Raw genomic sequence first — 13,571 nt, forward strand, 5'->3', positions numbered from 1 at the left:
ACGGTATGCTCATATGTTGTTTATTATGTTTTCCTTTTTAGGATTATGATGGAAAGGAGAACAGCTTTTTCATTGAGATTCCAATTTAATTGTTATAAAAATACTCATATTCATCACTTTGATGTCATGCCTTGCTATGATGCACTGGGACTTCACCCTTCCAAAGGTACTTAATTTCGCTTTAGTTTTTACCCAGAGATATTACGTAGTAGGAATAAGAAATCAGAGATGTAGCAGCTTTACAGAAAATCGAGTGTGCAACAATATTGTGTATATGCAGCTTTTTCAAGATCTTTACATTATTTTCTTATGACTTGTCCTCCTTACTCTTGACTCGAGTCCTCTGCTCTTTCACAAGCAACCATGAATCTGAATAAGCCCATTGAATTATAGTAGACGTAGGCTAATTATCTAACATTTGCAATTATACAATAAAAATTGGCCTAAACTCTTTAAACCATTTTTGTAGAGATTTAGGGCCTCATTACGATGGCCGAAGGAGCACCACTGACAGGCTGTCAGTGGCGGTCCTTCGGCCATCTAACCAGTGATCTCCGTCCACCAGATTATTATGGCATTTAGACGTGTCAAACACCGACTGCCACTGTCCCGACAGGTGTTCTTTATCTGCCCGCTTGTCTGAACTCCCTGTATTCCCTGACTGGAGGTGGTGCCTGTCAGGCACTGCCGTAGAGATTACAATATCCCTTTCTGCCAATTGTTCTGCGGCAGTCAAACTGCAGCAAAACAGCAGGCGGAAACTGATTTGGGAGCCCATAACGGGCAGCCTTTATCCCCTTGCCAGGGACAAAGGACCTGGGGGAACCTATGGTGCCCCCCTACATATCCCTACATGTGGTAGGCACCACATGGTGCCTGCTATGCAGTGCAGGGATATGTGTGGGGTGTCTGTTTTGTCTTGTGGCAGGTGCTGCAGAGCGCATTCAAAACATGGGCAATGCTACCACTACGGTGGTGGTTGCATCCTAATTTGCCCTATGGGACTGCCGCCTTGTAGGCAGGCGGTCCCAAATATGATTGGATGGCAGACAGATGAAAGTCTGTCCGCCATCCTAATGACCTCCTTAAGGTTTAGACAAAATATATTTTGCACCATATGTGCTTCCTATGCTATCAGAATTGAATTACAATTATGTTTGCTCAAATCCAAGCAAATCTTTCTACGTTTATCGATGATTTAACTAAAATAAAATCAGCTTTCTGGATATGTAAAAACATAAAAGTCTAATGAGGTTGACAATTGTGCTATCCTTCCTTGCAAAGTGTTGTCCCAGAAATATGATGTTATGTGGTCGAAATGGTGTGCAAATTCACCCATAGGGTCTCTTGTGGCTATAAAAGGGAATCAATTACTATACAAAATAGCTGAGACAAGGACCAAGATGAGTACTTCATTTGCAGCTGTAATGGAGAATGTTAATTAATTGGTGATGCTTACCATTTTTTCTGAAAAAAAGAAGCAGAGGTTTCTCCAAGTCAGTCAGAGATGACTTCAAAGAGTAGTCAAGAGTCCCTGAGAGGAACAACCACCAAGCGGGGATTTTTTGAATAACAGGTACTTTCAGTGTGCCAGAATTTAAGAAGCAAAGGAACAGACTTGGACACCTAGCCAATCAGTTGAGACTGGAGAAACCAGAGGATTGCCAATAAAGGAAAAGATACTCTAGTCAGAGCTCCTTGCACGATATTCTAACATGTCATGGGAGCTGCATAAGTCATTGAAGATGGAGTAAGCTAAACAGACTTTAATGATAGATACCACCATTCCAGCTTCTTGAGTGTAGAGAATTTGGAAGTGATGCGGCAGAGATTTATTTATGCCAAGGTACAGAGCATTGCAGTAATACATTTGAAATCCAGTCATGGTGGATCCACAAAGAAACTGTTAGAAAGTTTGGTATTTTCCAATATAAAATATCAAAAACATAAATAGTGTGATCCTATACTTAAACAGTGTAAACAGAAATATCAAGAAAACAAATATCATATACAGAAATAACAAATATCAACCACACATTAAAACTAATGAAACATAACAAAAATCATTCATAACAAAATATTGAACACTGGAAAATCATCATATTTCTAAATAAAACACACAATATTATATTAAATGTATACATACAAAATAACTCACAATAAAATGAATGTACATTAAAACAAATAGTGAAAACTCTAATTAGCATTTATCATAAAATGTGCAACAAAAAATTCAAAATAGTCTCCAATCAAATTTAAAATAAAATACAGTTAACAAATAGGAATGGTTTTCCAGTTAACAAAAAGTCTAAAAAGGCCACAAAAACACACAACAACATGCTTTTTTAAAAAGAAGTAGAGCAAGACAGCATCACTTTGCCTAATTGCAAAGATACAAAAGAACATTACAGCCCTTCAACAAACCACTAAAGACTACAAAGTAATCTTAACAATCAATGAAAGCTAAAAAAAGAATAATTAACCTACAGTATTTTGATATACCAAACAATAAGAACTATGCTACATGTTTATTTCTCCTGATAACAGGTACAACATCTACAAGTAGGAAAAACACAAAAACGCTAAGAAAATACACACACACAAAAAATCTCTCAAAATTGAAAAAAGACTATCTCGAAAGTAAGTATAGCAACCAAAGCACAAATGTAACACTGACATAAAAACAACACTTTAATAAATTATACAATAAAACAAACAAACCTCCATCTAATGTTTGCTTAGAAAATAAACCGACACAGCTTAACATAATTCTCTTCTACACAGACTCCAACAAAAGAAAACAATGCCAAAACAGATCTGAAAAGCAAAGTTCTACAACTACAGCTAAGAAAAAACAATGTGCAGAACATAAGTTAAAATGTCCATCTGAAATGTAAAATAGTTAAAATTAGTATAACTTCTTTTTTTCTTAACAAATATATATAGGTTTTCTAAACTCTATAACCCGTAGATAAAGTGCTGTAAAAAAGCAAAATGCATTAAAGCCCTGAAAGGGAAGCTCTTATTAATTCATAGAGGGTATAGATATAGAAGGAGAGCAGAAACAGTCAAAATACATAAGGAAATGCACCAAATGTTATTCAAATGCATGCTATGGCAGGGCTACGACTAAAAATGAAATTAAAGGCATTAAAGAAATTTGCCACCCCCTAATATTACTGAACTAGAAGTCAGAAATACTTTACAGGACCTAAAAGAGGGCATTATAAGCTCTCAAGAGGCGACCGGAACGATACATAATAAAATTATACCAAATGCTCCTGAACAATAAATAGTCATTGCCAAAACCACCCCAAAAATGATGAATTGTCAAAACACACAGAATAATCTGAGAAACATCAGTAGGACCTAAAATAAATACAGATATAGACATACTCCAACACTTACTAATTACACATAACACAGACTCCATTTGCACTATATGACAAACAAAATCATCTTACAAAAATTATTTATGTTGCGAGTAACAATTTACTAATTTTACTCAATGTAACTCATGGAAGATGAATGCCACTAGCTCCACGAACGGATTGTTTTGAGGATACTTTTGGTTCATCACTTGCACTGATCAGGCAACAAATGCTAATCCAAGTATCACATTTCATGGTGAAATTTCTATGACAGTACCATGTCTCAAGAAGCCAAGACAAATAATGCAGTGGAAGTTTGGTACAATTCCTTCCAAGAGACACTAGGAAGAAACCACCCTACATTCTACCAATTCACAAAAATATAACAGATACCAGGAGCTAAGACTTGAACAATCCCTACCCCAATCAAACCAAAAGGCTCCAAACAAACTAAAAAAATGCATGAACTTCTAACATTCATAGAAAGACTCTTAACTAACAAACCATGCCTTCCATATATAGACTCAATAGCAAAAACCCTTCTTTTTTTCACTTATAACAATTTTTTATTTACAAGAAGAAACCAGAAGAATTTTCCACACGTACACAGCGTGTCGTCTACAACCCTCTAGAGGGCCGGCTGCGTAGTTTAAATAAGCATAACGCAGGTGAATTTAGTCGATGTAAAGGTTACATAGCAAGTCGCCTACAACCCAAGATGGGCCGGCCGAGTGGTAATTAGACAGAGCCTCAAATCTCAAATAAGAGGAGCCTTTAATCCAAAAGAATGAATAGAACTAAATCAAAGTAAATGCAAATAAAAAGATATACATGAAAAGAGAAACAAAGGAAAGATAGAGAACAGGAGATCTTGAAGAGAAAAAAGGAGGACGAAAAGAAGGACACCAAGACGGAGGGGGGTGGGGGCAAATGGAGAGGAGGGTACAGTCAGAATGTGCAGAGGATCCCTCAAGACCTGGAGGATACACAGCATCATCAAAGAAGTGCAGGGCCAAAGTTTCGGAGGTAAGAGACGGGCATGCTCCATTTTACAGAGGTAGGTGACTAGCGGCTGCCATAGTTTGGTGAAGTGAGTGTCGCGAGATGCAAGCGCAGGTAAGTAATTCCATATTCACAGTATGCCACAAACGCGTGAACCAAACATTAATTGGAGGAGTTCCTGCTTTCTTCCAGTATAGGGAATAAGTTGTTTAGCAGCGTCTAGCATGTGGAGGGTGATATGCCAATCACTGCGGGTTAGTGCACGCAGATTGTCAGGTTTAAGGCCCAAGAGTACTGTAGCTGGAGTTTCAGACAAGGGGAAACCAAGCACCATTTTGATATGATCTAGGACCTCTTTCCAGTATAGGGTCAAGTGCGGACAAGTCCACCAGATATGTAGAAAGTCACCCGGGGAATTTGAACACCTCCAACACAGAAGGGAGGTAGCGGGAAACATATTGTGCAGTCTAAGGGGGGGTATAATACCAATGAGTCATAATCTTGTATGCAGTTTCCCGTTGGGAGATGCAGCAATAGACTTTCGGAATAGCTCACCACAGGCGGGTCCATTGGCGGGGGTGATTTCAGAAGGGGCGGCCGATTGCCATTGATGCTGATATGGATGAAGGGCAACAAATGAGGGGTGTTGCAAAACATGCTAAGTCCGGGATATTAGCGGGATATTAGAGTCATGAAAGGAGCACATTAAGCGTTCAAAAGGGGTGAGCGCTCGGGTGGCGGCCTGTTGCAGAGGATGTGTGCACCCAATGACGGAGCTATATGTATTGTAGTTTGGCACCTTTCGGGAGTTGGAACTCTTCTTTGCACTGATCAAAGGACTTAAATGTATCACCCAGGAAGAGGTCTCTAATTGTTCTGCATCCAGCCAATCAGACAAAACTTAGGGGTTGAGGGTGTCCCGACCTCAGGACACCCCCACGCCGCACGGACCTCCAGCTGTAGGCATCCCCTCGCTGCTGCTCGCTCTCCCTTCCGCCGCTGCCCCCATCTGTGCCTCACTGTATCTCGTTTGTATTTCCCCCATCTGTGCCTCATTGTATTCATTTGTACTTCCCCCATCTGTGCCTTACTGTATTTCATTTGTATTTCCCCCATCTGTGCCTCATTGTGTTTCGTTAGTATTTTTCCCATCTGTGCCTCATTGTATTTCATTTGCATTTCCCCCTTCTGTGCCTTCATTGTACTCCGTTTTACCTCCCCCATCTGTGCCTTCATCCCTGTTTCACAGTAGTGTTGGACTCGTAGTGCTCTCTGCGATTCTGCCGGTATTTTTCCCCTGTTGTGACCCCCCCTCCACTCCCCGCTTCCCGCCGCTGCTCCCTTGCGGCCCCGCCCCCTTTCATTTCTGTGTCCCCGTTGGCCGCCCCGCTCCCGCCTCCCAGCTGCTCCTCCCTCCCACTTGGCCTTATATGGAGCCCGTGCGCACGCGCAGCGGTCACGCGCAGCAGGCACGTCGATTGTGCGCAAAGGCAAGGCCGTCTGCGCCCGTCCGTGCCTGGACCGCGCCCAGCGCCAGGACCCCTGGTCCACATCACCACCAACCCTCCCGACGGTCCTACGACGCCGCCACCCTCCACTCACTCAACGCCGACTGGAACTCCGCCTGCTACCGAGCCACCCCGAAACGCACCCACGGAACCTTCACCTGCCAAGCCTGCAAGTTCACCTGCCTCCGGACCTGTTCCGCACCCGACAAGCCAAAAACCAGCAGCAACCACCTCAAGTGCATCTTGCTAAACACCCGCTCCGCCGTCGAACTCTGGAACTTGCTCGACACCACATCACCGGACGTCGCCTTCCTCACAGAAACCTGGATGAATGCTTCCTCAGCGCCTGACATCGCCATCGCCATCCCGGACGGGTACAAGATCACCAGGAGGGACCGCGTCAAACAGATCGGAGGAGGCATCGCCATCGTACACAAGAACACCATCCGCATCACGACCAACTCCGACGACACCCTCACTGCCGCCAAACACCTCCAATTCCAGATACACACCGACCCCAAGACGACCCTCAGAGGCACCCTCATCTACAGACCCCCGGGACCACGCACACGGTTCAGCGAAGAAATCGCAGACTTCATCAGCCCGCACGCCCTCCCCTCCGCTGACTACATCCTCCTAGGGGACTTCAACTTCCACCTGGAGAACAACAACGACACCAACACCATCACCCTGCTAGTAAACCTCGCCAACCTCGGACTCAAGCAACTGGTGAACACCCCCACCCACTACACCGGCCACACGCTCGACCCCGTCTTCTCCTCCAGCAAGCACATCTTCTTCAGCCACTCCACCGTACTTCATTGGACGGACCACAGCTGCATCCACTTCAGCTTCAGAAGAACTATGACCCACCACCACCCGCAAAAGGGTCCTTGCAGGAGCTGGAACAAGATCACCGCCGACCAGCTCACCACCTCCCTCAGCCAGAACCCTCCCGCCAGCACAACGGACCCCAACGAAGCAGCCAGCAACCTCACACGTTGGATCACCATCTGCGCAGACAACCTCGCACCACTGAAGACCCCTCCCAGCAGACCCGGCAGCAAGAAAACCTCCTGGTTCACAGACGAACTCAAGAACTCCAAGAAGAACTGCCGTACCCTCGAGAAAGCCTGGAGCAACAACCAGACCACAGACAACATGACTGCCCTCAAGCACGCCACCCGCAAACACCACCAGCTGATCCGCACCACCAAGAAGACAGCATACAAGGAATGACTGGACAACAACGCCCACAACAGCAAGGAACTCTTCAGCATCGTCAAAGAGCTCTCCAACCCCAGCGCCGGAAACAACGACATAACTCCCTCGCAAGACCTCTGCGACTCACTTGCCTCGTTCTTTCACAGCAAGATCGCCGACATACACAACAGCTTCAGCGCACAGACCACGCACCCAACCACCAAGCCAACGCCCCCCACCACCACCCTCCGCGCCTGGACCCCGATCAGCACCGAAGACACCACCCGCGTGATGAACACCATCCACTTCGGATCACCAACCGACCCCTGCCCCCACCATGTCTTCAACAAAGCCGACTCCATAATCGCACCCCAACTCCGGGACATCATCAACGCCTCCTTCAACACCGCCACCTTCCCGGAGAGCTGGAAGCACGCCGAGCTCAGCGCCCTCCTGAAGAAACCAACAGCGTACCCCACCGACCTCAAGAACTACCGTCCCATCCCGCTCCTCCCTTTTCCTGCCAAGGTCATCGAAAAGACCGCCAACATACAGCTTGCCGCCTTCCTCGAGACGAACGGATCCCTCGACCAGTCGCAGTCTGGCTTCCGAGCCAAACTCAGCACAGAGACCGCCCTCATCACAGCCACAGACGACATCAGATCCCTGCTCGACAACGGGTAAACGGCTGCCCTCATCCTCCTGGACCTCTCCGCAGCGTTCAACACGGTCTGCCACCGCACCCTAGTACAGCGCCTCAACAACATCGGAATCCAAGAGAAGGCATTAGAGTGGATCATCTCGTTCCTCACCGGAACAACCCAGAGAGTCCGCCTCCCCATGTTCAGATCCGAGGCCACCGAAGTCATCTGTGGCGTACCACAAGGATCATCACTCAGCCCCACCCTCTTCAATGTCTACATGAGCCCCCTCGCAGCCATCGCACGCCAACACAACCTCAACATCATCTCCTACGCCGATGACACCCAGCTGATCCTCTCCCTCACAAACGACCCCACCACCGCCAGTACCAGCCTACACGAAGGGATGAAAGACGTCGCCGAGTGGATGAAGAACAGCCGCCTGAAACTGAACTCAGACAAGACGGAAGTCCTCATCCTGGGATCATCGCCCTCCGCATGGGACGACTCCTGGTGGCCCCCTGCACTGGGCACCGCTCCCAAGCCAACGGACCACGCACTAACCTGGGCTTCATCCTGGACTCCTCCCTCTCGATGACCAGACAAGTCAACGCCGTCTCGTCGTCGTGCTTCAACACCCTGCGTATGCTCCGAAAGATCTTCCGGTGGATCCCCACCGAAACCAGGAAGACGGTCACCCAGGCACTCGTCACCAGCCGACTGGACTACGGAAACACCCTCTACGCCGGAACCGCAACCAAACTTCAGAAAAGACTCCAACGCATCCAGAACGCCTCCGCACGACTCATCCTGGACATCCCACGACACAGCCAAATCTCCGGACACCTGAGAGACCTGCACTGGCTTCCCGTCGGCAAGAGGATCACGTTCAGACTCCTCACCCACGCACTCATGGCTCTCCACGACCTGGGCCCCATGTACCTCAACAACCGCCTGACCTTCTACACTCCCACCCGCCAGCTACGATCCACCAGCCTCGCCCTCGCCGCCGTTTCCACGCATCCGCAGAGCCACCACCGGAGGAAGATCCTTCTCCTACCTGGCAGCCAAAACATGGAACTCCCTCCCCATCCACCTCCGGCTGACCCAGGACCATCTATCCTTCAGGAAGCAACTCAAGACCTGGCTCTTCGAGCAGTAGCAGACCCTCCCCCCCAGCGCCTTGAGACCCCTCCGGGTGAGTAGCGCGCTATACAAATGCCATGATTGATTGATTGATTGATTGATTGATAGCAGGTGGGAACTGTGAGTTCCCAGCGATGGGGGTATGAGGGGACGGAAAAGTGGTAAGGCCCTTGGAAACTGCTACTTTTTCCCAAATGTCAAGTACTGTTTTGGTGGGGAGGGCCACGTAGGCACCACGGGAGCGTGAGGTCCGGGGCAGCCAGGGGAGGTCCCACATGGATCTTCCAGTGACCGCTCTGTCCATATGGAACCAGACCTTCTCGCTCTCACGCACCATCCACTCAGAGATGGAACGGAGATGGGAGGCCCAGTAGTACTCCAACAAATTTGGGCATGCCAACCCTATCCCGAGACAGCATAAGAATTTTGTTAGAAAAACGCGGCCTGCTTCCGCCCCAGATGAAGTTAGTGATTTTGTGTTGGAGACTTTGGATCTGGTGTTGAGGGATAGGAGTAGGGAGACATTGAAATAGATATAGGACTTTGGGGAGCACTGACATCTTAACTGCATGCAGGTGGCCCAACCAAGAGAGGGTAAGAGGCTACCAGACTCGCAGGTCTTCCAGTACAGCCCTCCTGCAGTCCCGACTTGGGACTATGTGGCAAGCGTGGGAGTTAATTGAAGCCCCAGGTATCAAATAAAGTCGGTAGCCCACTGGTAAGGGGCAAGGGACTGAAGTGTAGGGATTTCCTCCTTCGGGATCGTGAGGTTCAGTGCCCAGGACTTCTCGTGGTTAATTTTAAGGCCAGAAGGCAATTCAAAGAACCCGTAGCAGGGAGAGAAGGGCTGGGAGGGAAGTGTGCAGACGGGTGAGCGTAAGAATCAGGTCATCCGAGAGCCACTTTGTGTTGCTGGTATTCAAGGGGGATGCCATGGATGTCAGGGGCTTGGCGGATCATTAAAGCCAGAAGTTCCACCACAAGGGTGAACAACAGGGGAGAAAGAGGGCATCCCTGCTGCATGCCTCTATGTATGGATATGGGATGTGTGAGTTGACCATTGACCCTCACCTGGACCTGTGGGGAAAGATAGGCGGCCATGATCCGGGCTATCATTAACGGGCCCAGCCCGATTTTATGAAGGACTGCCCGAAGTAAGGTCCAATCGACCCGCTCTAACGCTTTCTCCGCATCGAGAGACCACAAACATGCAGGTATGTTCCAGTGGTGGGCCTTCCCCACTAGATGCGCAAAACGACGCACGTTGTCCGTGCCCTGATGGTGGCGGATGAATCCAACCTGGTCAGACTCAATAAGTGGGGATCCAGTCGCTTAGCTAATATTTTAGTGTAAATATTTGGATCCATGTTTAAGAGAGCTATGAGGTGGAAAGATGAACAAAGAGTGGGATCCTTACCCGGCTTAGGAAGGAGGGCGGTTTCCACCAGCCCCATAGAAGGAGATGGCCCGGCAGTGTCGGTGAAAGAGTTGAAAAGACGTAATAGGTGTGTTCTGAAGCTGTGGCAAGAAGATGCAATAGAAGGATTGGGGAGGCCATCCGGGCCCGGAGACTTCCTGAGTGGAAGATCCTTTAGCGCACTTGCAAGCTCTTCTTGGGTGAGTGGATCCTCCAGTTGTTGGTCGTGACATTTACTGATCGGTGTCCAGGTGCATTCATTTAGAATAGCTTGTGCCTGATCTGGAGAGGGTATGGCTTTGGCATAAAGCGACGAGTAGTAGGTATGAAAGGCGTTGCGCTTGGACACCTCAATAGTAGCCCGCGTGCCATTGCCGCATTAGATCTTAGCTATGTGTGCCTTAGTTGCCCATGCCCACGGGTGTCTAGCCAGAACCACACTCCCTTTGTCCCCCCCTTCGTAGTAACGTTGCTTCAGCGCCAGGAGAGCCCATTCAGCTTTATTAGTTCTATGGGCGCGCAGCTGCCCTCGGAGAGTTGCCAGTCATCTTTTATGTGTGAGTAAGGGGCGCTTCTGGTCCTGCTTTTCAAGAGCTTTTATATCTCTGGAAAGGTTCTCCAGAAGGCGCGCTTTACGCACACGTGCAGTCGCAATAGATGTGATATGACCGTGGATCGTGGCCTTGAATGTGTCCCACACTATGGGGAAGTGAGTTTCGATAATGTCGTTAGTTTCAAAATAAGACTCAATAGTGGCGCTTTGTTCTGCTACATCTACTGGGTCTCGAAGAATGTGTGGAGGTAGGCACCAGCGGGGTGTCTGGGGAGCGCATGTAGCCCGATACCGCAGATGAAGTTCAACATGGGCATGATCAGAGACAGACATGTCAGTCATAGAGGCCAATAGTGTCTCACTGATCAGAGCGTGAGAGATAAAAATGCAGTCAATGAGTGAGTGCGAGCGGTGCACATGGGAGTAATAGGAATAGTCGCGTGTGTCGGGTGAGTGATAGCGCCTGGTATCCAGCAGACCAAGGTCTGACAACTGCCTCTTGAGGGCAGATGACATAGCCCCGTCCCTTGAAAGGAACCGTCGCATCCCACACCATGTTGAAATCTCCCCCTATGATAAGTGAAGGATCCGCCTGCGGTATATGGTCCCTCAGGAGTGCCCGGAGATAGGAGTCCTGTGCCTGATTAGGAGCGTTTACATTGCACAGAGTGAGAGACCAGTGTCCGATCTTGACCCCGACTTTAATGAAGCGACCATCTTTGCTGAGAAATACTTTGGATTCCCCCTGCCCGATGCCAGGCCCACAGAGTATCGACACTCCAGCTATCTTGGAAGGGGCCGTGGCCCAGAATTGAAAAGGGTAACGAAGCTGGGCCAAGTGGGAGACATCAGCTTTTACCAGGTGAGTCTCCTATAGGAGGATTACATCAGGATTGTGCTGCAGGGGGTAACACCATATCTGGAGTTGCTTATTGGGAGAGTTAAGTCCCTTAGCGTTAAGGGACAGAATTTTCAAGCAGGGGTCAGAAGCCATGCTTGGGTCAAGGTTGTATGCAATCTGTTTTGCCATATTAAGAAGCAGGGCGGCGCCACAAGAGGAAGGGACAGCTGTAGGTCACCCTCGTGGAAAGGGAGAGGTAAGTGAAAGGGAAGCCCACCCTCCGCAGGGGAAGAAAAAAAGGAGAAGGAAGAAAAGAAGAAAGGAGGGGGCAAAAAAGAGAAGTAGAAAAAATGCAACATCGACCAACAGGGTCACAGTCTCCTGTTCCAGTCCGGGGACAAACGAGGCCCAAGGGCACGGGTTTTCCCGGAGAAGTCACTCTCCCAGGAGCAGGATAAAGTGGGTGGGTCTCCAAGCTTGAAGCATGCCATCTGGGAAGGTAGCCCAGTGCCACCAGCGCTGCCAATGTGGAGCTGGGAAGACATCATTTCGGAGGGTGAGGTGCCGACATACCTGTTCAAAGCTTCAGGTGTGAGCGTCCAAGCAAACCAATTCGAGGGGAGGTGGACATCCATTATTTCAGGATGTAGAGGGCCAAGAGCTAGTCGGGGAACGACTCTCCTCCATAGAGCAGATGTGCTGGATAATGTCCTGCTAAGAAGATTGCTCTCCTGGGTGTGATGTATGTCGGTGGTGGCGTACATTGGACAAGAACGGCTTTGCAGGCTCCCGACTAAAGAGTGGTAGGCGTGTAGGGCTAGGTGAGGGCATAAGGGAGAGATGTAGAAGTCGTGCAGCTTCCTGAAAGGATCATACCATCCGGCGTTTAGACTCCCACTGAAAGATAAGCGCAAACTGTGAAATCCCGGCGCCGCTGAGGCGTGGTGGGTGCAAGGTCTTGAAATATCTGTATGCTGGCACCTTTATAAGTGAGCTCCGGTTTGGAGCCCGCCGCTTTATTTATTTATTTTTGCCATTTGTTAAGCGCGGCGAATACCCGTAGGCGTCTCGGCGCAAGATAATTCCCTAATTCTTACCCAGAAGGCTCAGAGGAGGCTAGTTAAATTATTGATCGAAGAGCCACGTCTTCAATCCCCTACGAAATTGCAACAGGGAAGAACAGGTCCTGATATGCTGCGGCAAGGTATTCCATAACTTGGATGCGGCAACTGAGAAGCGACGGTCCCCCCACGAAACTGATTTAGATCGTGGGGTCACTAGTTGGTTGAGATTGGCCGATCAAAGCTGTCTGGCCGGTTTATAAGGTCTAAACTGATCCTTAAAGTACTGTGGACCTAGATCATTAAGTGTTTTATATACTATGCACATGGACTTAAATTTAATTCGGTTGCGGATTGTCAGCCAGTGATATTTCCTGATGGTATCTGATATGGATGAGAACTTGGGTGTTCTCGAGAGCAGACGTGCTGCTGCGTTCTGAATTGTCTGAAGCTTAGTGGTTACCCTTACCTGTGCATTTAAAAACAGTCCATTACAATAATCGAGGGACGATAACACTAAGGAAGTAACCAGGGTTTTGGCGGCAGAGTCTGGCAAAAACGGAATGATTTTCCTGATCAACCTTAATTTATGGTGGGCTGTTGCCGCTACCTTGTTTGCATGTGCTAAAAAGTTAAGGTCACCATCGAAGATTACTCCCAGGTTCCTAACCTTAAGGGCTGGCCTGGGGGGCTCACCAAGAGCTGAAGGACACCAGGTTGCTGACCAATCGGGAAAAAGAGGTCCAAAGATAAGCACCTCCGTTTTTTCGGAGTTAAGTTTAAGGCAGTTTGCTGCCATCCACTCTCCAATTGCTAGCATTCCGCGTT

The 13,571-nt window shown here is 48.3% G+C and overlaps 1 protein-coding gene across 1 annotated transcript in view; it reads left to right on the forward strand.

Annotated features, from left to right (window-relative positions):
* Positions 1 to 13,571, forward strand: part of LOC144819477 (2'-5'-oligoadenylate synthase 1A-like) — a 371,508-nt gene that overhangs the window by 191,072 nt on the left and 166,865 nt on the right. Inside the window, exon 5 of the mRNA XM_078677346.1 lies at positions 42 to 166. Coding sequence (XP_078533472.1) covers positions 42 to 166 — 125 coding nt within the window. The remainder of the gene's footprint in view (positions 1 to 41; positions 167 to 13,571) is intronic.

The sequence above is a fragment of the Lissotriton helveticus genome, chromosome 2_1 (genome assembly GCF_964261635.1).
Source record: "Lissotriton helveticus chromosome 2_1, aLisHel1.1, whole genome shotgun sequence".
Lineage (NCBI taxonomy): Eukaryota > Metazoa > Chordata > Amphibia > Caudata > Salamandridae > Lissotriton > Lissotriton helveticus.